The sequence below is a fragment of the Ahaetulla prasina genome, chromosome 10 (assembly GCF_028640845.1).
Source record: "Ahaetulla prasina isolate Xishuangbanna chromosome 10, ASM2864084v1, whole genome shotgun sequence".
Lineage (NCBI taxonomy): Eukaryota > Metazoa > Chordata > Lepidosauria > Squamata > Colubridae > Ahaetulla > Ahaetulla prasina.
Genome location: NC_080548.1, coordinates 22,757,495 through 22,785,090, shown reverse-complemented (window position 1 = coordinate 22,785,090; position 27,596 = coordinate 22,757,495). Strand labels below are relative to the sequence as shown.

General features: G+C 45.1%; 1 protein-coding gene across 2 annotated transcripts in view; it reads left to right on the top strand.

Moving 5' to 3' along the window:
* The window catches only part of APLP1 (amyloid beta precursor like protein 1), a 58,892-nt gene that overhangs the window by 9,744 nt on the left and 21,552 nt on the right, over positions 1-27,596 (top strand). Inside the window, exons 3-14 of one of the 2 annotated variants that reach the window (XM_058196197.1) lie at positions 5,078-5,207; positions 7,221-7,333; positions 10,536-10,714; positions 11,294-11,580; positions 14,838-14,968; positions 16,508-16,582; positions 19,297-19,455; positions 22,185-22,313; positions 22,488-22,587; positions 23,523-23,657; positions 26,049-26,072; positions 26,217-26,284. In XM_058196197.1, coding sequence (XP_058052180.1) covers positions 5,078-5,207; positions 7,221-7,333; positions 10,536-10,714; positions 11,294-11,580; positions 14,838-14,968; positions 16,508-16,582; positions 19,297-19,455; positions 22,185-22,313; positions 22,488-22,587; positions 23,523-23,657; positions 26,049-26,072; positions 26,217-26,284 — 1,530 coding nt within the window. The remainder of the gene's footprint in view (positions 1-5,077; positions 5,208-7,220; positions 7,334-10,535; positions 10,715-11,293; positions 11,581-14,837; positions 14,969-16,507; positions 16,583-19,296; positions 19,456-22,184; positions 22,314-22,487; positions 22,588-23,522; positions 23,658-26,048; positions 26,073-26,216; positions 26,285-27,596) is intronic. The other variant, XM_058196198.1, reaches the window with a different exon arrangement.

Genomic DNA, 27,596 nt, shown 5'->3' with positions numbered 1-27,596 from the left:
GGCAACAGAGGGAAGGGAGGGGCAGGCCTTAATGAGTGCTGAGTCATGGAGCCACACCCCATGGCCTATATAAAGGATCTGCTTTCTGGCAGTCTCTGAGTCAGGCAAAAGTCGAACTTATCTTGCTGAAGTCACTTTCTGGTCTCCTGCCTGCTCTGAGGACTTTGCTAGGACTTTGGGCAGAGCTGCAGAGGCAAGCCTGATTCGGATTTCCCTGACCCGGCCGTCAGCGGAGGAGTGGGACACGACAACAGGTAGTTCTTGACAATCGAGTTCAACATTTCCGCTGCTAAGCAAGGTAGTTGTGAAGTGAGTTTTGTCCCGTTTTACAACCTTCCTTGGCCCGGTTGTTAAGTAATCACTGTGATTCTTCAGTTTGCTTGTTGGAAGTCAGCAGGGAAGGTCGCAGATGACACACACACATTCACACACACACACCAGGATACTGCAACTGTCATAAGTACACGCCAGTTGCCAAGCATCTGAAATTTTGATCACGTGACCTTAGGGATGCTGCAGTGACCGTAAGTGTACAAAACGGCTGTAAGCGGAGGTGGATTTCAGCAGGTTCTGACCAGTTCTGGAGAACCGGTAGCGGAAATTTTGAGTAGTTCGGTGAACCGGTAGTAAAAATGCTGACTGGCTCTGCCGCCATCTATTCTCTGCCTCCCAAGTCCCAGGAGGAAATGGGGATTTTGCAGTATCCTTCCCCTGCCATGCCCACCAAGCCACGCGATGCCCACCAAGCCACGCCCACAGAACCAGTAGTAAAAATTCTGACTGGCCCCGCCCCATCTATTCTCTGCCTCCCAAGTCCCAGCTGATTGGGAGGAAATGGGGATTTTTGCAGTAACCTTCCCCTGGATTGGGGTGGGAATGGAGATTTTACAGTATCCTTCCCCTGGATTGGAGAGAGAATGGAGATTTTACAGTATCCTTCCCCTGCCACGCCCACCAAGTCACGCCCACCAAGCCACACCCAAAAAACCGGTAGTAAAATTTTTTGAAACCCACCACTGTATAAGTCTCTTTTTTTCAGTGCCCCTGTAACTTCAAACAGTCACTAAACAAATGGCTGTAAGTCAAGGACTACTTGTACCCCATCTTCTGATGTCATCACTCCTTCCTACTCTTTCATCACGACTCCTCTGAGCCATTCCTTCTGCTGTCAATCTTGTTGTTGTGACAAATTCTTTTTTTTTTTTTTTAATCTTCAGCCTCCTCCTAGTTAGTGCTTCCACCAGGTCTATTCTTGTCTAATCAACCAACACCTCCTCCGTTGACAGTCCTAGGAACTCAGAAAACAGCTCATCTTCATTTTTACTCAAACTCTCTGACAGTATCTCCAACTGGGGTTAACTGAGGGAAAGAGAATCCACATGTTCTATAGGTAGTCCTTGAGTTACAACCTCAATGGGCAGGCTCCGTGTTGTAAGTCGTGAGGATCATGAAGCAGGTGGGTCGTATGACTGACCTGGTTTTAGGATTGTTCTTTTGTGGCAGTTTTGCCAAAAAAAAAAAACCACCCCAAAAATAAATGTTGGTTTTCAACGAAATGGCAGGTAAAATGTCACCCAGAACTGTGAGATGCAGCAAACGGTCATAAATGTGGCCCGGTTACTGAACGTCTGAAGTATGGTCACATGACTGTGAGGATGACCCAACCATTGTAACTTCAAAACCGGGTCAGACTTAGGCCCATCGTAACTTCGAATGGTTGTATGTGGAGAACTACCTCTAGTGCAGGGGTCTCCAACCTTGGAAACTTTAAGCCTGGAGGACTTCAACTCCCAGAATCCCCCAGCCAGCTTTGCTGGCTGGGGGATTCTGGGAGTTGAAGTCCTCCAGGCTTAAAGTTGCCAAGGTTGGAGACCCCTGCTCTAGTGCTATTAGAACCTTTTTTGTCTCCTTCAAAGATGTTGAAGGAACAATGACACTGAGTGTGACATGTCACACTTATTTCTCAGTGCCAAGAAAACTACCATCAAGTCCCAAGTCCCAACAAGAACTGAACTGCATATTTGACTTATTATCCAGCTGGGGTTGACTCTAAGCAATTGTATAAGATCAGGGTTTGCCAACATTGGCAACTATAAGACACAGGGACTTCAACTCCCAGAATTCCTCTTGCTAGGGAATTCTGGGAGTTGAAGTCCGCACGTCTTAAAATTGGGAAATTCTGGAAGTTGAAGTCCGCACTTCTTAAAGATGCCAACGTTGGCAAAACTTTTTAAATAGATTGACCTTCTAGGATGATCTTTCCCAAAACTGGTCCTTCAAGTCCTCCAACAGTGCATCCATCACCATTATAATCAAGTCCACCCACCTTACTACGTCTTCTCGTTCCTTCTACCTTGCACGATTTATCCAAAATATGAATATTTTATAACTGATAATTAATACCTCGAGTAAGATCTCTGGATTAATATATCCCGTGATCCATTTGTTTGTTTTCCTGGCTATTTATGGTATTCTCAGGAATATGCTCCAGCACCAACACCCGGAAGCGTTGATATTCTTTCCATATTCTCTGCTTCTTCAGAGTCCAATTTTTGCTTGCATAAATTAGACTAGACTAGAATGTCAAGACTCTTGCTTGCATGGCTCTGATCTTCATAGGTATGTAGGCATCTCATAATATCAGAGTACTTTTTCCTTTTTTTTTTTTTTTTTTTATAAAAAAAGTTTTATTTTTACAATCTTATCAAATAATTCATCCAATGTACAGTTATATACAATTAGTCGGGCCTGCCCAGTCACCACCCCCCTTTTTAACCTTCTTCCCTCTTCTACCTTCTTTTACTTTCCAAACCTTCCTCTCCTTCTCTTATCTACCTCCTCTCCTCCCTCCACCCTACACTCTTCTCCCTCTTCTACCCCTCTTCCTTCCTCTTCTCCTCTTTCCTACCTCCTACTCTCTTTTTCCTCCCCACCGTTCTAAAATGGCAACTGGTCAGACCCGACCCTACATTAATTATATTTATACATCTTCAATAATCCCTGTACATTAACCATCACTCCATCACTAACCTCAACCCCCAATTCCTTCCCTTTACCCCCACCCCCACCCCGACTTCCCAGAACAAAATGCAGGGTATCAAAACTAACAATCATAATCTAAAATCCTAAATTATAATCTCTAGTCTCTCCACGCTTATTCACACTCTCAATTCCTCTCCTTCAAAAATATATCTAATACAAATTATTTCCTAAATTTACTCATATGCTATTTGATATTTTTTTATCTGATACTTATTTTGAATATAATCAATCCACATTTTCCATTCTAAAATATATTTTTCTTGTGTATAGTCTTTCAAGTAAGCAGAGATTTTTGCCATTTCTGCCAGATTTGATACTTTAAGAGTCCATTCTTCAATTGTAGGTAATTCTTCTTTCTTCCAATATTGAGCAATCAAAAGTCTTGTGGCTGTTATTAAGTTCAGAATCAATTTAGTCTCTATAGCTGTACAATCCATAATTATTCCTAGTAAAAAGAACTGCGGGGTAAACTTAATCTTCTTTTTCAAAATATTCTGCATGATCCACCATACTTTAATCCAAAATGCTTTAACTTTTTTGCAAGTCCACCATATATGATAATAAGTAGCATCTTCACAATCACATCTCCAGCATTTAGCCTGTACATTAGGATACATACATGACAATTTTTTGGGGTCTAAATGCCATCTATAAAACATCTTATAAAAATTTTCTCTCATATTTTGCGCTTGTGTAAATTTAACATTCCTCACCCAAATTCTTTCCCAAGTTTCCAACATTATTGGTTGCTGAAAATTTTGTGCCCACTTAATCATACAATCCTTAACCAAATCAGTCTCTGAATCTATTTCTACTAATACATTATACAACCTCTTAATATGCTGTTGACCTTGATCTCTCATTTGTTTTAACAAATTATCCTCAATTTGCTTAACACCTATTTTTTGATCTAATTTCCATCTAGCTTGTAGTTGTCCATATTGGAACCATGTATAATTTTTCCCTTCTTCCCCCATCTTTTCTCTAGATTTTAATTGTAACTCCCCCTTTTCCATACAAAGAAGTTCTTTATAAGTAACTACCTCCATCTTTTGATATATATTTATATTTTCTATCATGTGTCTCGGGTCAGAGTACTTTTTCCAAGAGCTTCCTTGCTAGGAAAAGGGGAGTCAGGAACTCCAGGGTTGCCATTCAGATCCGGAAGAGAAGGTGTATTTTTACATCATCCTTTGAAGTGTCCCAAGGGAGAAGGACCGCCTGTTTTTCTCTGTCCTCTATTTCAGTGGTCACCAACTGGTGGTCCATGAGAAAATTTTGGTGGTCCCCAGAAAAATTATTTGCATTTTTTTATATTGCACTAAATCAGGGGTCCTCAAACTACGGCCCCTGGGACGGATACGTGCAATGAAGGTTTGTGTTGCTGCAGAGAGTCTCCCCCTTTTTGTGAGGGTCAGAGAGGGGCAGAAATTCCAACTTGGGGTCTGCTTTGGCCTCCTGGTGTGGGGCTTTGGGCGAAGGCTGGAGGGAAGTGTCACTGGTGGCGAAGAGCTGGAGGGCCTCAGTTCCAGTGGGACTGCATCATGGCCTGGAACTGGCTGACCATCTCAGTTTGCTGAGCCTCCAGGCCTTGCACTGGCCTTGCACTACCACAGGTCTTCCCTCTGCTTGGAAAGCCTATGCTCCTAGTCCTCAGTGAGGTGCTTCTCCTGAGCCTTTTTCTCGGTCAGATTCAATTTGAAATGAGCCAGCTGTTTTGCCAACTCTTTCTCATGGTGGCTGCTTAGCTCCAACAACTGCTTCCTGTTGGGGCCTTAAGGAACCCAGGCAGGCAAGCGAGGAGTGGCTGGGAGGGGAGGGGCGAGTAGAGGTGCACCTCGACATAAGTGACATTGAGTTGGCTACGCCCACCCAGTCACATGACCACCTTGCCACGCCCATCCAGCTAGTCATTAGATAGATCATATTAGTGGTCCGCGGGATTTAAAATTATGAATTTAGTGGTCCCTGAGGTCCGAAAGGTTGGGGACCCCTGCTCTATTTGATGCCCTACTAATGGCCATTTACCCTGCAGGTATACCCAGAGCTGCAGATCACGAATGCTGTGGAAGGTACGCAGCCGGTTACCATAGACAAGTGGTGCAAGAAGGGACGTTCATCATGCAAAGGCCAGATGCACATTGTGGTACCCTACCAGTGTCTTGGTAAGCGCAGACTCCAGCTGCCTGACCTGTTTGCATCTCCAGTTGGAGATGAGGAGGATTGACTTTACAATTGGGAGTGAAATCATGCGTTGTTGTCATTTTCCTTGTTCCTTGAGGGGTGGGGTGTTGTGCCTTTGAAAGCACCAGCTTGAAGGCAAGGAATGTCTTGGTACTGATAATTGCAAGCCCCCCTCCCTCTCCCTCCGGAGCCTTTTGGCAGATCAAGAAAGATTAAAAGTGTGTAGACAGCAGGCTTAGGATGGATGGACTTCAACTCCCAGAATTCCCCAGCCTGCATGCTGAAGTTGAAATCCACCCACTCATCCTAAAGCTGCTGAGTTGAGAAACACTGGTGTTGACACCCGCTACAGTGTTATATACACTGAACTCTGATTCAGTGGAAGTGAAAGTTATATGCACTTAACGGTAGACCAATTCAGTGGGACTTTATTTTTGAGCAGAAATGAAGAGGCTGCTATTGGTGAAGAAATCGATCGTGGACAAAGCTTCTGTGTCATTCTTTTCCAGGGAAAAAAGTGCTGTGGTAGCACTTTTTTCCCCCCTGAATGCTTAGTATAATTATAATTATAATTAGCATTATTATAATTATAATTAGCAAAGTAAGCAACTTGAAACCCTTCAATAGTTTAGAGTCAATATGGGGGCGGGGGCACAGCAGAATGACCAGTGACAAGGAGTTAGGAGTTGCAATCCAAACGTTGGTGTGGAAGACCCCAAATTGTCTATCTCTGACATTAACATTATCTTTGCAATTCTTGGAGTTTTCCAAACTTGGGGTTGAGGAGGTTTTTGAAAAGTGAGACCTATGGCATTAATTTTCCAGGCAGAAGATTTAGAGAAGTGAAGCCTATTGCTATAGATATTTGGGTCTTGCCTGCTTTGCACATGCTTTGAAAAGAATCCTGTCTTTCGTCAAATTAAACTTTCATCCAGCCCGATGAACCTTTGGCAAATTAATACCTTCCATGTTTTGGTCGCCACGATGTAAAAAAGATGTGGAGACTCTAGAAAGATAGCAACAAAGATGATTAGGGGACTGGAGGCTAAAACATATGAAGAATGGTTGCTGGACTTCGGTAGGTCTAGTTTAATGAAAAGGAGGACTAGGGGAGACATGATAGCAGTGTTCCAATATCTCAGGGGTTGCCACAAAGAAGAGGGAGTCGGGCTGTTCTCCAAAGCACCTGAGGGCAGGACAAGAAGCAATGGGTGGAAACTAATCAAGGAGAGAAGCAACTTAGAATTAAGGAGAAGTTTCCTGACAGTTAGAACAATTAACCAGTGGAACAACTTGCCTCCAGAAGTTGTGAATGCTCCAACACAGGAAGTATTTAAGAAGATGTTGGATAACCATTTGTCTGAAGTGATGTAGGGTTTCCTGCTTAAGCAGGGGGTTGGACTAGAAGACCTCCAAGGTCCCTTCCAACTCTGTTATTCTAGTCTAGTCTAGTCTAGTCTAGTGTATTCTATTCTATTCTATTCTATTCTATTCTATTCTATTCTATTCTATTCTATTCTATTCTTGTCAGACGTCAGATCCCATAATTCCGGGCCATTTTGATTGGGTATTGTGGTATTATAGTCATGATCAGACCAAATCTGATCTACCTCAAGGCAAATTTGGGGACAAACCTTGACGCCTTCAAAACTGTTATTAAGCTACTCATCTCTCTGCGAAGAATCAGAGTGATAAAGTAGAGGAACCTGCAGCTTTCCTAATCTTACAAACTATTAGATCCTAGCTCCCATCGTTGCTAGTTAGCATGATCAAGGATACTGAGAGTTGTGATCAATCAAAATCTGGAGAATCCCAACTTTCAGTTCTTCCATTAGTGACACAAAAGATGGAAGAGCAGAGGAATCATTATAATCTTAGCAATTGTAGCCTCTCCTGCCAGGCATAGCTACAATAAGTACCCTGTCATTGCTCCTTGATAGGGCAAAGTAATAAACTCTTGTCACCAGTATCTCCTTGCTGTTCTCTTCCCCCAGTGGGCGAGTTTGTGAGCGAAGCACTTCTTGTACCAGACAAGTGCAAATTCCTGCACCAAGAGAAAATGGACTCCTGTGAGACCTACTTGTATTGGCATAGTGTGGCTAAAGAGGTGAGTAACTGCGGGTTTCTTATCAGGTGCATTCCAGCATTTCTACTTGAGCCCATGGAGGTTAAAAGGGCTGGGAAGAAATCTGAAGAGATAAGGAGGTTCTTATCAAGATCGTCCTGAATTGTTGAGCTCTTCTTTCAAGCATGGGTTGATAAGGGGTTGCTTCATTGTTAAAGACTCTGGGAAGACAACACCGTGAGATAAGCAAGTGAGATAAGATTATGCCACAGTCTAGGACAGGGGTCTGCAAACTTGGCTGGCTGAGGAACTCTGGGAGTTGAAGTCCACAAGTCTTAAAAGAGCCAAGTTTGCAGACCCCTGGTCTAGGAGAAACCATATAACAGGGGTGTCAAACTCAAGGCCCGCGGGCCAAATCTGGCCCACAGGGTGCCTAGAAACAGCAGTGACACTGACCGGACTGCAGTGCCTCTGCCAGCAGGCAGCCTTCCCAAGCTCCGTTTTTGCTGGCAGAGGGTCGAAGGAAGTCATTGCAGCCCGTTTTTGCTGGCAGAGCGCTTGGGCTGCCCCAGCCCCGCCTCCCCCCCCCCCGATTCAAGTGATGTTGAGCTGGCCACGCCCACCCTGGCCCCACAAACACAACCTTGATGTGGCCCCTCAATGAAATCAAGTTTGACACCCCAGCTCTAGGAAGATGTCACCGTGGGATAAGCAAGTTTGGTGATCATGCCACAGTCGAGCAGAGACTCAAAGTCAAAGCCTGCGGGCCAGATCCTGCCCACAGGGTGCTTAGATCTGGCCCGCGGGGCTGCCCTAGAAACAGTGACGGTGTCGTGTCCCACTCCTCCGCTGACGGCCGGGTCAGGGAAATCCAAATCAGGCTTGCCTCTGCAGCTCTGCCCAAAGTCCTAGCAAAGTCCTCAGAGCAGGCAGGAGACCAGTAAGTGACTTCAGCAAGATAAGTTCGACTTTGCCTGACTCAGAGACTGCCAGAAAGCAGATCCTTTATATAGACCATGGGGTGTGGCTCCATGACTCAGCACTCATTAAGGCCTGCCCCTCCCTTCCTTCTGTTGCCTCCGCCTATCCAGTCTTCTGATGCGAGGGTCACTCCAATCAGCAGCTGTTGGAAGTAAACTTTCCTCAGGCTCACATGCTGTGGAGGAGGGGGAGGGGTCTAGCTGCTCCGTTTGCCTGGGCATGGAGCCAGGGCTGGGGCCGGGGGATGCTCCCTCCTCTGCAGCCTGCTTGGGCATGGAGCCAGGGCTGGGACCGGGAGGTGCCCCCTCCTCTTCAGCTTGTCTGGGCATGGAGCCAGGACTGGGGCCGGGAGGCATACATTCCTCCGTGTTCAGGAGCAGATAAGAAGGCCCCGGCTGCTGTGAGAGCGGACAAGACACAACAGACGGACTGGAATGTAGTGCCTCTGAGCTCGGGCGCTCGGAAGCCGATTTTTGATGGCAGGGCGCTTGGGCTGCCACAGGCACTCCCAACACAAGTGATGTCAAGCTGGCCACACCCACCCTGGCCACACCCACCCCAGCCCAACAAAGTAAAACACAACCATAGAATATCCAAAACAGTGGAAATGTCTGAAAACATGATATTGTTCTTTTAGAATAGAATAGAATAGAATTTTTTATTGGCCAAGTGTGATTGGACACACAAGGAATTTGTCTTGGTGCATATGCTCTCAGTGTACATAAAAGAAAAGATACGTTCATCAAAGAGAAAGTTGGGCAGATGCGGTGAAACACTCCAATTGCAGATGGCTAGGATTTATAGCAGTGAGTAACACCAGGACTTAAAAACCGTGGGAAGCCCTCTGGTGTTCTTCCCCTACACTAGCAGCTCCAGAGGAATATGTGAGGTATTCCATGCAGTGGAAAAAAGAAATCGTGTGAAAAAAGAAATAGTGTAAATGTCTTCACTTCACCAAATGCTTCAAATAAATGCTGGGTTACTGTGATGCAAGCTTTCTAAGTTTGATTTGTGCTCTCTCTCTCTCTCTCTTTAATGTCGAACACATCCAAGTTGAGCTGGTTGCATTCTGACATAGAGCTTAAACTTATGCTTGGTGCTGTGACTTTGCCAGTTCACAGTGTTGATGCGTTAATGTGCACAACTCCATTTTCAGTGTAGACAAACTCAAACAAAAGGCCAATTTGGGTTATCCCACATAACTTCATTAACCATAGTTATGAAGCCAAGCCGAACTTCATGGAGGTTATTCTGTTTTTCCCCAATTTCATGGGGAATTTCTCCATTCCTGTAGCAATTTTCTGGCCTGTTAGCTAGCCTGAAACCAGAATTCCACCTTTCAGTTATAATGGAGAACTCTGACATAATACAAGTTAAGATCCCTGCATCTTCAAAACTGCTGCTCAAAACTAAAGGACGCATGAAAATGCAGTGGCGGTACTTAATAGTTGTCTGAATCAAGCCATCTCCTACATTAGTGTTCACCCAGATCAAATCATTTTCAGTTGCAGTTAAACATAGCTGCGATTAAGCTATGGTAGGATTGCTTAATCCAAGCCAGTTTTGTAATGGTATGCAGGAAAGACCTTGAGGGACTGGGCCCAGAGATGCTATCTAGGGAACAGCCAGATGATAAGAGACAGCATAGCCCACAGCTGCATAACAGGCAGATAAAGAGGGTCAGAGGATACCCTCCCTAGTTTCTCAGTCTGTAAAGGAGATGGGAGTAGGAGTGGCGTAGTGGCCTAGAGGTGGAGCTCTTGCCTCATAATCAGAAAGCTGTGAGATCGATCCTAGGTAATGGCAGATATTTATATTTGTGGGCCCAAAAAGAAAATATCTGCTGCAAACTCCATGTAGGCATCAGGAAGGGCATCCGGCCAGTAAACCCTCAGCTCCTGTCATCCCGACTCTACCCCGATGCAAGAGATTACAGGATCCTTAAAAGAAAAAGGAAAAACAAGGAGATGGGGTGTAGAATTGTATTTTCGGACATGAAAGATGCTGTTCATATCGCTTTACAGTAAAGTAGAATTAGCTCATCTGGTCACGTCTCCAGTCTGGTGTACCAATAAGACTTGACAGGTTTTCATAGTATGCACTGCGTTAAGCGAATGATACTTTTCTCACATCAGTTACCCAAGTTTACACCACAAAATTCAAACGTATGGCCTAGTTTTACATAGCACTCTAGGCAAATTCACCGTGTCGTCTCTGGGTGTTGCGCTGCAGCATTTTAACCTTGTTCATATCCACCTTTCAGGCCTGTAGTGGTGAACATCTTGAGCTACACAGCTACGGCATGCTGCTGCCTTGTGGAGCTGACCGTTTCCGAGGAGTGGAGTATGTGTGCTGCCCCTCACGCCCGCCAGCCATCAGGGTGGAGCAAGCTACGGAGGGTCCCCCGGTGGTTGCCCATTTAAGGGAGGAAGCCCTGCGCAGGTGAGCCGATGAGTTTGAGCAGATCCAGCTGCATAGAAAGGTGGTTTAAGATTACACTGAAACCAAATCTTAGCCCTTGTAAAGCTTATTTAATCTAGCATGTTCCTGGATCTGGATTTTAAAGGGGAAATCTGCGAGGAAATGTTTAGATATACGTGTGTTTGTACGTATGCATATACAATTTATCGCTTTATTAGTGCGAGAGCCTCACGATCAGGTGACTGTGAGTTCGATCCTAGGTAGAGACAGATATTTCTCTCTCTGGGCACAATGAGTAATTATCTGCTGTGAACTCTGCATTGGCATCAGGAAGGGCATCCGGCCAGTAAACACTTAGCTCTATTCAGTTGCCCCGACTCCACCCCAGTGTAAGGGAATACATTACGGGGTCATTAAAAGACAAAAAAAAAATAGTGCAAAATTGAAGACACTGCTCCTACAGGATTATATAGATGAATAAGAATATTGTCCTTTTCTCATGGAAAAAAGTCTCTCTAGTCCCTTTCCCCTGCTCCTCAAATGCATCTTCTTGCTTGATGGACATGTTTGCGATCTTAACTCGATGGATCTTTTCTTCAGCAACAAAGTACCAACAGGGCGTATTCCCACAGAGGAAGAAAGCTTGGAACTGGAGGAAGACAGGAATGTGGATGAAGAAGAGGAAGAGGAGGTGGAGGAAGAGGAAGAAGAAGAGGAGGAGGAGGAAGAGGAAGAAGAGGAAGAGATTCCTGGAGAGAGTGCTCCTGACTCTAACCGGTTCCGTGCTGCCTGGGATGACTATTATGTGGAACCAGGATACTATGATGACAGCATCACTCAAACCACCATCACCACTACAACTCAGACCACAGAAGAAGATGTCAAAGGTAAGCAGTGGAGGGAAAGACCCTGGGGTGCTATTCAGCAGGTTCGGACAGGTTCGGGTGGACCGGTAGCGGAAATTTTGAGCAGTTCAGAGAACCGTTAGCAGAAATTTTGAGTAATTCGGAGAACCGGCAAATACCACCTCTGGCTGGCCCCAGAGTGGGGTGGGAATGGAGATTTTGCAATATCCTTCCCCTGGAATGGGGTGGGAATGGAGATTTTGCAATATCCCTCCCCCAGGAGTGGGGAGGGAATGGGGATTTTGCAGTATCCTTCCCCTGGAATGGGGAGGGGATGGGGATTTCGCAGTATCCTTCCCTTGGAGTGGGGTGGGAATGGCGATTTTGCAGTATCCTTCCCTTGCCACGCCCATCAAGCCATGCCCACAGAACCGGTAATAAAAAAAAAATTGAATTCCGCCACTGGGAAGACCCATCTTAAGAGTCAACCTCATAGACCACCTTCCGAGATCCATGTTGCTCTTCCCTTACCATCTCAACCTCCCAAGGGAGAGACCACATCAATGCAGAGAGAGAGAAGGGCAGGATGACCACACGGTTAGATTAAATGTGTAAACAGGGGGAAGCGTCATTTTCTAAAACCTTTACAGCCTCCTGAGAGCTGCAGAGGGTGTTACTGGTGATTTCATGGTGTCCCCAGAGGTTAAAAAAAAAAAAAAAGAGGTTTGGCTTTTGAGATTGTTTTGATGGATTTGAGGTGAGGTTATCCTCAAAAGTCTCTCTAAACCAGGGGTCTTCAACCTTGGCAACTTTAAGCCTAGCGGACTTAAACTCCCAGAATTCCCCAGCCAGCAAAGCTGGCTGGGGAATTCTGGGAGTTGAAGTCCTCCAGGCTTAAAGTTGCCAAGGTTGAAGAACCCTGCTCTAAACTAAAAAGCTGGATGCTCTAGGACTTCAAAAGAGGCCCGGAGAGGGCAGAGTATCTAAAGGCCATAGGCCAGGGGTGTCAAATTCACGGGCTGGAATCCAGCCTGCGGGTGTGTTATGTACCATAAAAGAAGTGTGCTATAGGTTTTACTCAGGTCCTCCAAAAAGGCGGGAAAATACTTAAAGCTCATTGGTTATGATAGTTGTAGTGCCCCAGGATCATATTTTATATCCGGGGTCTCCAACCTTAGTAACTTTAAGGTTTGTGGACTTCAACTCCCAGAGTTCCTCAGCCAGCTTTGCTTGTAAAGAAATGCTTTTAAAAGGTTCTGGCGATCAGGCAACTCAGCTCGGATCGCCAGAGGAGCCTTTTAAAAGCCTTTTTTTTTTTACAGCCTCTTCGGCCGAAGAGGTTGTAGAAAAAACGCTTTTAAAGGGTTCTGACGATCCCAGCTGAGCCGCGCGATCCTCAGAGGCTTTTTTTTTTTACTTTGAAAAGCATTTTTTCGGCCGAAGAAAAAATGCTTTTAAAAGTTAAAAAAAAAACCCAAAAACCTCCGATGATCACGCGGCTCAGCTGGGCATGGGGAGCGGGGGTGCAGGGATTTTTGCTACTGGCTCTCTGAACCACCCGCCACCATCACTACCGGATTGGGCGATCTGGTCCGAACTGGGAGCATTTCACCCCTGCATCGGGCGGATGGAAAGTAGAGAAGCAAGAAGATGCCAGCTACTACTAGGTTGAGAAAGAAGGAAACGCTCAGCTGTTCAGCTGCTTCTCTGAGTGCCCTTCACCTCCTCCTCTTCACAATGGGAAGTCTGTTTTTGGAGACAGCGCTGAACCTGGTTCTCCCTGACACTAAGGGGTAGATGATGCTTAGAATCAAAGCCTCCTCCGGAGGGAGAAACAAGGGGACTCGCGTGCTTCCTTCTGCCCTGAACCAAACCACTGTGGGATGCTGCGCCCAAATAGATCTGCACGTCTGGATGGTTTTAAATATCCGAGATAGGTGACTTCTGCAGGGTCAGGCATATTTTAACAGAGGAAAGCCAATTGCGTGTGCTTTGCGTGCTTTCGGAATGCAAATCCGTCGCGGTCAGGCTGCTGCAGAAATTGGGACCCTCTGAGGAAAGTAATTGGAATCTTAATTATATTCCAGGAAGAGTAGAGATTCAATTGCAGTTGAGTTTTCTGAGCAAGTGAGAATCCTGTCGTAATTACGTTGAGCCAGGTCTCAAACCTTTTGCTAACTCTTGCAGTGTGGCCCTCTCTCAAGGAGAAAATGGACTGTCTCTTATACCTAGTCCTCATCATGTCCGTCAATAATGGATGAGTGTTTACATTCTCTGCATTCCTAGGCTCCCTTTTTAGATAAGTCTAAACCTTTTTTTATAGGGACGCGGTGGCTCAGAGGCTAGGATGTTGAGCTTGTTGATCGAAAGGTTGGCAGCTCGTAGGTTCGAATCCTTATTGCTGCTGTGTAACGGGGTGAGCTCCCGTTACTTGTCCCAGCTTCTGCCAACCTAGCAGTTTCGAAAGCACATAAAAATACAAGTAGAAAAAATAGGGACCACCTTTGGTGGGAAGGTAACAGTGTTCCGTGCACCTTTGGTGTTGAGTCATGCCGGCCACATGATCATGGAGATGTCTTCAGACAGCGCTGGCTCTTCGGCTTTGAAACGGAGATGAGCATCGCCCCCTAGAGTCGGCAACGACTAGCACGTATGTGCAAGGGGAACCTTTACCTTTACCTTTAAACCTTTTTTAGGCTGGATTTGCCCACTAACTAAGCCCTGGTATATAGCAATAACACTTATATACTGCTTCATAGTGCTTTATAACAGGGGTCCCTAACTCGCACCTGTCCCCTGTCTGTGGACTGGCACCGGGCCGTAGCATCCCAGAAACTGGGCCACACAAACAAACGAAGCCCCATCCGTGGGATGCAGGCAGCATGCAAAATCACACCCCCTCCTGTCCATGGAAAAGTCTCTCTCTACGGAACCGGTTCCTGGTGCCCAAAAAGTTGGGGGGGGGGGCTGCTTTACAGCCCTCTCTACGCGGTTTACAGAGTCAGCCTCTTGCCCCCAACAATCTGGGTTCTTGTTTGGCTGACCTTGGAAGGACGGAAGGCTGAGTCAATCTTGAGCCAGTGAGAATCGAACTGCTGGCAGTCGGCAGAATTAGCCTGCAATACTGCATTCTAACCACTGCGCCATCATGGTCTTTTATATAATCCTTTCCGTTTGCCATGAAGCCTAAAACCAAAAGTTGTTGTCCAAAACATTTCAAAGGCAACAGCTTACGTTATGTCTGCTTTAAGACCGATAAGAAGGCCTGGTCTTGTGTAACGCGATTGCTGTCCATACAGTGACTCCAACCCCTCGCCCAACGGACGGGGTGGATGTTTATTTTGAGATGCCTGGAGATGGGAATGAACACGCCAACTTCCTGCGAGCCAAGATGGACCTGGAGGAGCGGCGCATGAAACAGATCAATGAGGTAAGGGCTGGGCAGGCAGGAAGGAGGATTTGCTCAGCTTGCAGATATGCAAGTTTTCATTGTATGGTTCAGTTGGATGGCTTCAGACATACCCATGGGGCCATCAAAGGATTTCGCTTGACAGATTGCACCCCTACAATGATGGGGACCATCTATGGTAATTCCGTTACAAATGATGGATGTGCAATATAAACTATGCAGATTTGTAGGAGCCATGTCTAAGTCTTTCTTTCTTTCTTTCTTTTTCTTTCCTTCCTTCCTCCCTCATTTCCTTTCTCCATCCCTTCCTTCTCTTTCCTTCCTTTTCCTCCCTCCCTCCCTCCCTTATCTTCTTTCCTTCCTTCCTTCCTCCTTCTGTTTCCTTCTTTCTTCCCTCTCTCCCTCCCTCCCTTCATTTTTTTTTCTTCTTTCTTTCTTTCTTTCTTTTTCTTTTTCTTTCTTTCTTTCTTCTTCCTTCCTTCCTCCCTCATTTCCTTTCCTCCATCCCTTACTTCCTTTTCTTTCCTTCCTTTTCCTCCCTCCCTTCCTTATCTTACCTTCTTTCCTTCCTTCCTCCCTCCCTCCTTCTGTTCCCTTCTTTCCTTCCTCTCTCCCTCCTCCTTTCTTTCTTTCTTTCTTTCTTTCTTTCTTTCTTTCTTTATTACTTTTCTGTTGCTTCCTAAAGAAGTATTCCATGGGGAAATAGTACATGTTTTGCAGATCAGGCATGAGTTATTTTTTAACTTAAAGTTCATATCAGAAGAGATCAACGTTGAACCACTATTACAAGTTAACAGCGCCAGCAGTGAAGTGGATGTTGTTGGTTTTCTATTCTCGGGAGGTTTTTAAGAAGGGAGTAGATGGTCGCCTCCCAAGATTGGTTTATTTGGTTTTCCTGCGCATCATAGAGAGTTGGACAAACGATCAACTCCGCAGTTCTGTAAGTCCATGACTCAGGAAAACAGCTTCCTGTTCCTTACGCAGACAGATAGTTGTCTCTAACTTTGAGAGACTGGGAGTCAGGATCTGATGGCTTAGTAAAGTTGGATCACCAAGCAGATTGGTAATCAACTTGCAGCAAGGAGAAGACCATGTTCAATGTCCCAAAGGTGCTTTTTTTCAAGAGGCAACTGGACTTTCTGGTTTTTCTTTGAAGACGTTTCGCTTCTCATCCAAGAAGCTTCTTCAGTTCTGACTGGATGGTGGGAGCTGAAGAAGCTCCTTGGATGAGAAGCGAAACGTCTTCAAAAGAAAAACCAGAAAGTCCAGTTGCCTCTTGAAAAAAAGCGCCTTTGGGACAACCTGGTTTAGAGACCATGGCTCAATGGCAGAGGGACGGAAAGATAGTCAGTACGGCCATCAGAACTGATGAAGCTTCTTGGATGAGAAGCGAAACGTTTTCTTCCTCTTCCTGAAAGAAGGAAAGCACCTTTGAGACAACTACGTCCTGGATGATTGAGAATCTCCACAGACAACAGAAGCTGCTTTTCCAGAACCAGTTTCTACAGCAGAAAACCCTCATATTGATAACATCACTGTCCTTTTGTTATGATCTCACAGGTGATGAAGGAATGGGCTGAAGCTGACAACGAGGCCAAAAATCTGCCTAAAACAGACCGGCAAGCGCTGAATGAGGTGAGGTTCAGGAGTGAAATCCTACCGGTTCGGACCGGTTCTGGAGAACCGCTAAGGATTATGGGCATCAGTTCGCCGAACCAGTAGTAATTACCCTTCCTTGGCCCCACCCACGCCTTGCCAGTCACTGCTCACCGCTTCCGGCCGCTCGATATTCCACAGAATTCAAAGTTAAATGAAGCAGAGAGAATGCTAACTTTTCTCCCTCCATTCACAATGGAGTTGCTGCTCCCTTTATGGTCGCCCCCACCGTCCCCCTCCCTCCTGGGGACTACCTTAAAGGGACAGACTGCAGCAGCTCTGCTGTGAATGGAGGGAGAGAAGTTCAGCCACAGAATTCAATGTTAAATGCAGCAGAGGGATTGCTAACTTTTCTCCCTCTATTCACAGCCTGTCCCTTTTAAGGTAGTCCACAGGACGGAGGGGGACAGGAGGGTGGGGAGCAGCTGGAATGGAGCTGTTTTTTGTGAAAGGCAGGAAAATGGGGAAGGGGATTTTCCTGCCTGTCATCCATTCCTCGATCTCAGCACAGACCAAGAGAAGGATGGTAGGCAGGAATATTCCCCTCCCCATTTTCCTGCCATTTGTGACAAGGAGTAGCTGGAAGGGAGAGGCGGGTGAAGAGCCCCTCAATGTGAGTGATGTCTAGTTGGCCATGCCCACCCAGTCACATGATATCCCTCCCCAACAAGCCACGCCCACAGAACCTGTAGGGGAATTTTTTTTTAAGTTTACCCCTAGTAAGATTGGCCAACCCTCTCATTGAACTCCGCTCCCTTTGTATTTTAATGTTTGTTTGGGGAATTTAATAAAGATTTTTTTTAAAAAAATAAATCCATGTCAGGATTAGGTGAACGAATAAATTGACCAACAGATCCCTCACTTGTGGGTTTCTTGACCCAGGGCGACACCGTAGTCCTTTCTGTTTCCATGGCTGCCATTTCAGGGTTCTGCAGGGTTTATGAATTCAAGTTAGTTTCAGGAAATCGTTTTAAACGGTTTAGCTGAGCTGGAATTACAGGGCTCCTTTGTGTTCTCGGATCTGTTGTTCGGTTCTATTCTGTGTTTAGAATCGTTGCATTCTTTTTTGTTGTTGTTGTTGTTTTTAATTGGAAAACAACTTGAATGGATTCTTACTCTGAGAGAGAGCCCAAACATATTTTTAACCAAAAACAAAACAAAAGTTGAATCTATCCCCATGGCCTCGTATCTGTTTCTTTTGGCCAGTCTGGGAGCAGATGTTGTAGCTTGTCTTTAGCGCACATCCATTGATAGCTGCCAGTTTCCAAACATGGATTTAAAAAAAAGAAGAAGAGTAATTTGTAATATACAGTATCTCCACATATCATGGACTAACCCTCCCTTATAGAGGGTTTTTTTTCTCGCACCCCCCTCCCGAAGATTTTTTGGGTTCTCTCCTTAAAAACTTTAAACTTAGGTGTCTTAAAAAGCTGAGCTGCTTCTGCTGCTCTTTCAACAGTTTTAGATTCTGCCATTTTTCATACAGTAGAGTTGTTTAAATGTGCGGCAATCGTTTGATTGTCTTTTTGACAAAATATTTTAAGCCATTCTGGGTTTTTTTTTTAATTTGACAGCCAGGGTATAAACTCTCGAAACACATTCAAGTAATTAATTAAACATCTGCTTCTGGGAGAATAAACTCTGCATGGAATGCTTTGTTGTGTTTGCGTTTCATTGTCTCTATAGGTGGTTTGAGTAATTTTAAGCTTTTAATGCTAATTTTATTCCGTTTCAAGGAATTGGTTCTTGTTGCTTTTCTGTTGAGCTACCCTAAGCCTTCTGGAGTTAAAAGGGAGCCTGCATATGTCTGCATGTTTGTTTAGGAATATAATTTTATATTTTACTGTAATAAAACCTTCAGGGTCTTTCACCCAAGGTTGTTGCCCGGTCCATGCTCACCTTAATGATACAGTATTACTATCATTATACTAATGATGTATATGCATCAAAAGCATATGAAGTGTTAGTACCGCTTTATAATGCCTTGGTAAGACCATACTTAGAATACTGCGTTCAGTTTTGGTCATCACAATATAGAAAAGAGGTTGAGATTCTGGAAAGAGTACAGAGAAGAGCAGCAAAGATGATTAAGGGGCTTCTAAAATAGATGAAGAATAGCTGTAGGAATTGATTATGTCTTGCCAGGTGAAAACAAGGACTAGAGGTGATATGATAGCGGTGTTCCAATATCTCAGGGGCTGCCCCAAAGAAGAGGGAGTCAAGCTATTCTCTAAAGCAGGCATGTCCAAACTTGGCCCCGTGAAGAGTGGTGGACTTCAACTCCCAGAATTCCCCAGCCAGCATGAGCTATAATTATGAGCAAGTTGCTGGCTGGGGAATTCTGGGAGTTGAAGTCCACCACTCTTCACGGGGCCAAGTTTGGACATCCCTGCTCTAAAGCAACTGAGGGTAGGACGAGACGCAATGGATGGAAACTAATCAAGGAGAGAAGCAACCTAGAACTAAGGAGAAATTTGCTGACAGAACAATTAATCAGTGGAACAACTTACCTCCAGAAGTTGTGAATGCTCCAACATTGGAGGCTTTGAAGAAGAGGCCAGAGAGCCATTTGTTTGAAATTATATAGGGTCTCCTGCTTGAGCTGGGGGGTTGTACTAGAAGACCTCCAAGGTCCCTTCTAACTCTTATTCTGAAATATCCTGAACGGCTTCTCTCTTCTTCTTGCTTTCTAGCACTTCCAATCTGTCCTCCAGACGCTGGAAGAGCAGGTGGCTGGAGAGCGCCAGCGGCTGGTGGAGACCCACCTGGCCCGTGTAGTAGCACTGCTGAATGATAACCGTCGTGCGGCACTGGAGAACTACTTGACTGCTGTACAGAACGACCATGCCCAGGTAGTTCAAGAGGGTAGAGGAAGGCAAATGTTAGCTTGGAAAATGGTATGTGAGATTTGTACGTAAGCTGAGCTGAGAGAACGAGAAGCAGACTCTGCAAACGAAGGATTGCAAACAAAGTTGACCGTGAGCTTGGGATAGCACTTATTCACCCGAGCAAGTATATAGAAGAGAAAGATGCTCTTCTCTAGTTTTCTGCTTCTCGTATGCAAGCAATGCAAGAGAAACATTATTTAAGCAGTAGGGGATCTGCAGATCAGCAGCTGCAGCGGGGAGGGGATGGTTTTGTGAACACGCACCATTCATGCAAATGCAGCTTTGCATGCTTGCACGAACCGGTTCCCAATGGGCCACAGACCACCACAAGGCCACGGACCGGGAGTCGGGCACCCCTGATGTGAAGTGTAGTCATGCGGTGAAGAAGCAGTTAGCGATGTCCCCACCATGGGATGCCCTGAAAAGTGGCAAAGAGCAGAATTATGGAGCAGGAAAGTGAGATAAAACTCATCCTGCATTAGGTGTTAGTAGTGCTCATAATTTATGAAGTTAGGAGGTATCTGTTTCCTTCAAGTGGTGGGATTCAATTTTTTTTACTACCGATTCTGTGGGCGTGGCTTGGTAGGCGTGGCTTGGTGGACATGGCAAGGGAAAGTTACTGTAAAATCTCTATTCCCTCCCCACTCCAGGGGAAGGTTTCTGCAAAATCCCCATTCCCACCCCACTCCAGGGGAAAGATACTGTAAAATCTCCATTTCCACCCCACTTCAGGGGAAGGACACTGTAAAATCTCCATTCCCACCCGAGCCCATGGGAAGGATACTGTAAAATCTCCATTCCCACCCCACTCCTGGAGGAAGGATACTGCAAAATCCCCATTTCCTCCCGATCAGCCGGGACTCGGGAGGCAGAAAATAGATGGGGGTGGGGCCAGTCAGATGTGGTATTTACCGGTTCTCCGAACTACTCAAAATTTTCGCTACCGGTTCTCCAGAACTGGTCAGAACCTGCTGAATAGCACCTCTGCTTTCCGTATATGAAGAACTTTCCGAAGTCTCTTGCTTTCTGGGTATGCTATACTCCAGCTCCTAAAATCCCCAGCCAGAATAGCCACAGGCTAAATCTAGATGAGGATTTAGGTCATCCAGCACATCTGGAAAGCAACTTTGAAGAACGCTGATGCAGATAAGGTAACTGCAGAATGGCAGGTGGGGAGCTTCATTTACTCCTCCGGCCCACCCAACCACCCCACCCCCTTCTCTATATTGGCTTCCTGTTAAAATCCCAGAAGTCACATCTAGGCAATGACATCCAGAAATAAAACAGGGGGTAAAATGGGGAGGGGGGTAGGATAATGTGGGTGTTTTGTTTTTTTTCCCCAAGTGCTCTGCCAAAAAAAAATTGCCTGCGTTTTTTCTTTCCTTTTCTCACTCAGTCTGAATTTTTTTCCCAAAGAATTTTTCGGTGAAATTCTTATGGGTAAAATACAGTTTTCTTGTCCTCTCTAAGTCTGGTAGTTTTCTTGCAGACAGTACATGATGCAAAGTAGGTAACGCCATCCAGGCTAACTCTGATGAGGGTGAGAGCACCAAGGGCCTCTAATTTCAACACTGAGATACAAATATTCTCCTTTATTAATTTTATTTAAAATTATTAACATTCATTTTATTAATATTTACTAAATATTAATTTATTAACATTTGTTAGTTTAAATATTAATTTTCTTGTCCTTGTTAGTGGGATGTGTCCATCCCACTGAGAGCCATGGTGGTGCAGTGGTTAGCATGCAGTACTGCAAGCTACTTCTGCTGACTGCCAGCTACCTGCAATTTGGCAGTTTAAATCTCACCAGGCTCAAGGTTGACTCACCTTTCCATCCTTCCAAGGTGGGTAAAATGACGACCCAGATTGTTGGGGGTAAGAGGCTGACTCTTTAAACCGCTTAGAGAGGGCTATAAAGCACTGTGAAGTGGTATATTAAGTCTAAGTGCAGGGGTGAAATCCAGCAGGTTCTGACGGTTTCTGGAGAACTGGCAGCAGAAATTTTGAGTAGTTCAGAGTACTGGCAAATACCAGCTCTGGCTGGCCCCAGAGTGGGATGGGAATGGGGATTTTGCAGTATCCTTCCCTTGGAGTGGGGTGGGAATGGAGATTTTGCAGTATCCTTCCCCTGCCACACCCACCAAGCCATGCCCACAGAACTGGTAGTAAAAAAAATTTGGATTTCACCACTGTCTATGTGCTATTACTATTGCTATCCTTCCTAATAATACAGTATGCCAAAATGGGGATCTTAGCATGTTAAATATGCCAGGGTCCATATGGAAAGCCCTCACAATTTTTATTTTTCTTCTGGCCCCTGTAAACATCTTGCAAACGTCATGCAAAGTCAAGTCTCCCGTTACTTTTGTTCAGCTCCTGATGGCCACGTAGATGTCCATGATCCATGTTATCTCCAGGAAGACAATACCACAGAGGGCTACCCCTGCCTTACTTCCCCAGTCTTTTTCAGCTTTCCAATCTAGTGCACAGCCTTTCCAAGTCTTATTCTGTTTAGCCTTTGGTTGGTTTTGGGTTGTGCTTCCACCTGTACTTATCGGCTGGAAGTGGAGGAAACCAAGAGAGGCAAGTAAGAGGATCCCATCTGCTCAAAGGCCAACTATTGAGAATCGGGCAAGGAACAAATCAGCCAAGATTCAACTGATTTACGTCACTCTCCTCTTTTGACACAGCCTGACCGCATCCTGGCAGCTCTGAAGAGATACGTACGGGCCGAGCAGAAAGATCAGCGCCACACTCTCCGCCATTACCAGCACGTGGCAGCGGCTGATCCTGAAAAGGCTGAACAAATGAAGTTCCAGGTATGGTTTTCTTCTGCCTATTGCCGCCATCTTGCGTCTTTGCAATTATGGCAGAACAGTGTTTCATGCTGGCTGAGGAATTCTGGGAGTTGAAGTCCACACATCTTCAAATGGCCAATGTTGAGAAGCACTGCTCTAGAAGGAACCATTTTCTGTTATTGTGTGTTTTTCCAGGTGTATACTCATCTTCATGTCATTGAAGAACGGATGAACCAAAGTCTTGCGTTGCTGTACAAGAATCCCCAGCTGACTCAGGAGCTCCGAGGAGACATAGGTACATGGGTCATATCCTTCGTATTCCAAAAATCATCCCTCCTCAACTCTTAAATTAAGTCTTCCATTCTCCACTCACCCTACTGCTTGTAGACTAGGATGTCTTCCCAATTAGGTCAGCCTGCTCTTAAGTAATATACAAACAGTGGTTACTTCAGTAGTTAGTTTGATTGGTTACTTAAGTTGATATTCTCATAGTATCATTTCTACTACCTAGGGTGAGTAATTTTTAAAATACTTTTATATGTATCCAGAGGAAGGAAGAGGCACTGTAGAATACCTGGAATTATTATTTCGTCTTAAATTGTAAAATAACCTTGGTCTGGCCCAGGTGTCCATCTGCAAAGTGCATCTGTCCTACTGGATGAAGGGCTAGATTTTTCTCAGAAGGAAAGTTCTTCTGTAAAGAATGAATGAATCTGAGCATCTTGTCAGGGTTCCCACGGAAGTCCTAATTAAATCATGAGCCTTCAGCCAAACTTCAAAAGAAATCCAGTTATTTATTAGGAGCTTCATGTTGGCACATTTCAAGTTAAGCCAACTCTGACCCCACGTAATTTACAACCCAGGCCTGACAGCTGTTTCCCCCCTCCCCCCAGGGTGTGCCATCAGTCACATTCGCCAACGGAGCAATTTCACAGGTTGTAGAGATCACTCCCCTCTGGCTGCTGTGGGTAACCCCGGGAGACAGCCTGGAGAGAGAGATATCTGGAATGTGCTTTCGTTTTTGGCTGCCGTACTGCTTTGCCATTTTCCTATCCCCCTTGCTTATGGCAACTCGAGAGCAGGTCAGGGATGCTTTGCGAGTTGACACATCTCCTGAAATAAAAAACTTTTGCAAAAAAAAATTGGGATCTGTTGTAGCAGACAAAGTAGAGTCTCAAAACTCTAAGACAGGGCTCCAAATAACTTGCTTCCCATTTCTCTATCTTCTAGAGGAGCTCCTGCGATCCGAACGGGTGTCCACTAATGACCTTCTTACTACCTCCATCTCCGAGACCCGCACCACAGAAGAGTTCTTACCCATGGACAGTGGCGAGGATCTAGCTGCTGAGAGCCATGATGGAGAAGGTGGGTCAGATAAGTTGCTCCTCGCTGCTTTCTCCTGTCCTTGCCAAAGGTCAGGAAGGTAGAAGGAGAAAGCCACCTAGTTCTGAAACATCTCACTAGATCTTAGTTTGCAGTACATGAAAAACATGTTCCCAGTTTGAAACAGAAAATAATTAACAATCTTTGGGAAATGAAACTGAAGAAAAGTCTTTAAAATCAGCAGAAGGAAAACAGTATGGTGATTCATGTTTGTTTCTGGAACTCACCGCCATGTGTGTGTCTGTCTTTGGGTCTGATTGTGCTTCTTTGCGTAGTCAACCGGAGTTTTAGATTGGATTTGGCATTTCTATCCACCTATTGAGTCCTTTCCAAGGACCTGGGTTGAGCAGATGTTGTTGTTAGATGGTGTTAAACTATCGTCATAGGATGTAAGCCGTTCCAAGTAAAAGTGCTTTTTGCAATTGACTGGTGGTGAGTTTGTCAATGCCGAAGGGTGTTCAATTGATGCTCCAGTTGTTTTGGAACTGTACCCAAGATGCCTACTCTGTTGTTGTTGTTGCTGTTGTTGTTGTTGTTGTTGTTGTTGTTCTTATATCTAGAGAGCAGTTGAACAAACGTAGCCTTAAACAATATTAAGATAGGCAGTTTCTGCTTGCAGCCGATAGAAAAACAGCTGCTCTTGCCTTCTGACAGCTCTTCGCATGCGTGCACTAGGAACAGGCTCCTCCTGTTCCTCTGCCTCTCTGCTGTCTGCCTTTGGAGGCTCCGGAGTCGCGCATCGCTCCCAGATGGCCCTGGCCCCATCTCTGCCTCCGATGCAGAGCCCTCTTCCGGGCCTTCCTCTGACTCCAGAACTGGCCCATTGTCCTCCCCAGCCTCCACACTGTCTGACTCCATTGCCAGGTCCGCGGGCTGCTGGCGGACCACAACAAGACGTGCTATACATACGGGGCCAGCAAGATACTACTTTCAAACACAATCTGTTAATGTACATCCAATTTCTTTTGCCTTGATAAACTGGCTATTAGAAGAATGCAGATCTAAGCATCCCAAAAGTCTAGCTTCTGTTTTGCCTCCACCATTTTCCAGTTTCCCTCTCTGATTTTTATAATCCTGCTGATGTCAAAGTTATGCTAGCAATAGCTTCCCATTAGCACAAAGATATGGCAAGAGTAACGCAACAGTTTTGCCTCCGGCACAAGGAGAAAAACAGTCAGCAGAATTCAAGGACAAGCAGAGCTCTGAAACTCATGGCTGGTTTTGATCTGGTCCCTGACGGAGAACAAAAATAATACGCTCATGAAAGTGACTAGTAAAACTTTTTTCTTTCTTTCTTTTTCTTTTTTCTTTTTTCTTTTTGCTCTGATGGAATGAAAGGTAATGAGAACTGTTTTTTTTTTTAAAAAATTTAAATCCAATTGGGGCCATGATTGGAATGATTTAGTAGTCTGCGGAATTGGCAGTTTAAGAGCACGTAAGCACTGCCTTGCTGATTTAATCAAAAGAAATACAGAAGTACAAAAGAAGTAGAAGTAAACAACTGAACAATCATTCGTTTAATGACGGTTCAAAGATACAATGGCACTAAAAAAAAGTGACTTACGACCAGAGGTGGTATTCACTTACCTTTGCTTCTGGTTCGCAATTGTGAGTGCGCGCGCATGCGCAGACCATCAAAAACGGGTCGTGATGATGTCTGGGCAGGTGGGCGGAGCCTCCCCCAGCTGCCGCTACCAGTTTGCCCGAACCAGATAGAACCGGCTAAATACCACCATTGCTTATGACCGTTTCTCATACTTAGGACCGTCGTGCATCCTCATGGTCATGTGATCAACATTCAGGCCCTTGGCAACTGACTCATATTTATGATGATTGCAGTCAGTGGTGGGATTCAAGTAATTTAACAACCGATTCTCTGCCGTAATGATTTCCTCCAACAACCAGTTTGCCAGACTGCTCACAAAGTTAACAACCGGTTCTCCCGAAGTGGTGCGAACTGGCTGAATCCCACCGCTGGTTGCAGTGTCCCAGGGTCGTGGGATGATAGCTTTTGCAACCTTCTGACAAGCAAAGTCAATGGGGGAACCACATTCACTTAGCAACTGCAGTGATTCACTTAACGACTGTAAGCAAGAAATGTTGTAAAATGGGGTGAAACTCACTGAACAGCTGTCTCACTCGGCAAAATAAATTTGGGGCTCAGTTGTGGTCATAAGTCAAGGAGTACCGGTATTGGTTCCTGCATCTTAGATGAGAAGTATGCTAAAGGGAGCTGCTTGCTCCAACTCGTTTCCTGGATGTGTGTCTCTCGCCTCTTCTTCTCAAAATTATCTTTCTTTTTCTGTTCTCTTTTTCCTTTCTGCCACGCTCTCCTCCTCCTCTCCTTCTGATGCTGTTGTGGGGAATGGGCAGATTCTGAATCGGTCGACAAGAAAGGTAAGCTCTCAGCTCTAATTCTTTATGGAATCCTTCTCTGTAGGCGTTAGTAGCAATGACTGAGACCAAAGGAAATGGGCGCGTGGATTGTTACCAACCGAGGCCTCTCTTCCTCTAACGCTCACCTGATTCTCTTCTCTTCAGCTTCAGGGCTGGCAGAATACGACTATCCAACTAGTGACAAAGCCCTGCTGTATGAGTATGAACATAAGGTAGGTGCGGAAGAGATATTCTGGCCTTTTATTGCTGTTTATTACAGTGGCATGCTCCTTTCTTCCAAAATGGGGAGACAATTATATGGGGTCCTCTAAGACGGTGTATCTCAACCTTGGCAACCTGAAGATACATGGACTTCAGCCAGTGGTGGGATTCAAATAATTTAACAACCGGTTCTCTGCCCTAATGACCGGCTGGTGTGGCCAGGGGGTGTGACAAACAGCAGTCCTCCACCCCGCTGGGAGCAAAAACAGGCTCTAGGGGGGACGCACCTCCCAGCACCCCATTATAGGCCTAGTAGGCCTCCCTGAAGCCTCCTGGGAGCAAAAATGGGGTGTGTGGGGACTCCTGGAACGGGCAGGGTGGGAAGGGAAGGGCCAGCCAGCAATTTAACTACCGGTTTGCCCGAACCGGCTGAATCCCACTACTGACTGCAGCTCCCAGAATTCCCTAGCCATCCATGCTAGCTGGGAAATTCTGGGAGCTGAAGTCCACGTATCTTCAAATTTCCAAGGTTGAGGAGCTCTGCTCTAGAAACCAACAGACCACAGTTTCCACAACTCTTAGGGCTAATGGCATTTTTCAGAGTTCAGCAACATCTGGATGTTGAAGAGAATCGGTATAGACTTTTGACTTAGAATAACTGTATTGTCACTTTAAATGTACATTAATCGGCATACGTTAAAACAAAATTATGCTGCATACTGCTCCCAAAGGGTCATCACCTCCACTATCTACCATAAAAATATGACAAAAATATAAATAAATAAATAAATAAATAAATAAATATGCATACACACCTCCACTATCCACCATATAAACATGACAAAAATATAAATAAACAAATAAACAAACAAATAAATAAATATGCATATACCCACATATATTATATAATGACTTTGGTCATTAGTGTCAAACAAAGTTTCTGGCGCCGTCTCTTAATCCTACCTTGTCCTAAGTAATTCAGAGCAATATACTATAAGTGGTTTCCCACTCCAGTGGTGTTTCCCCCCCCCCCTCCTTTTTATTATGTTCTTACGAATCTTGATGCGGTACATTATTCAAAAGCAGTGATGTTTACGTAACGTCACATTATTTGTTGTATAATAGAGGTTTTGATTTTAAGCTGATTACTTAAATATTGAGGGTTAATCTCATAGCATCACTCAGAAAGAGGTCAGATTAGGAGACGGCGCCATCAACTTTGCTTGAGACTGGAGACCAAAGTCTGTACCGACTCTCTTTTATCATTTGATTTTCTAGATCAGTGTTTCTCAATCTTGGCAGCTTTAAGATGTATGGACTTCA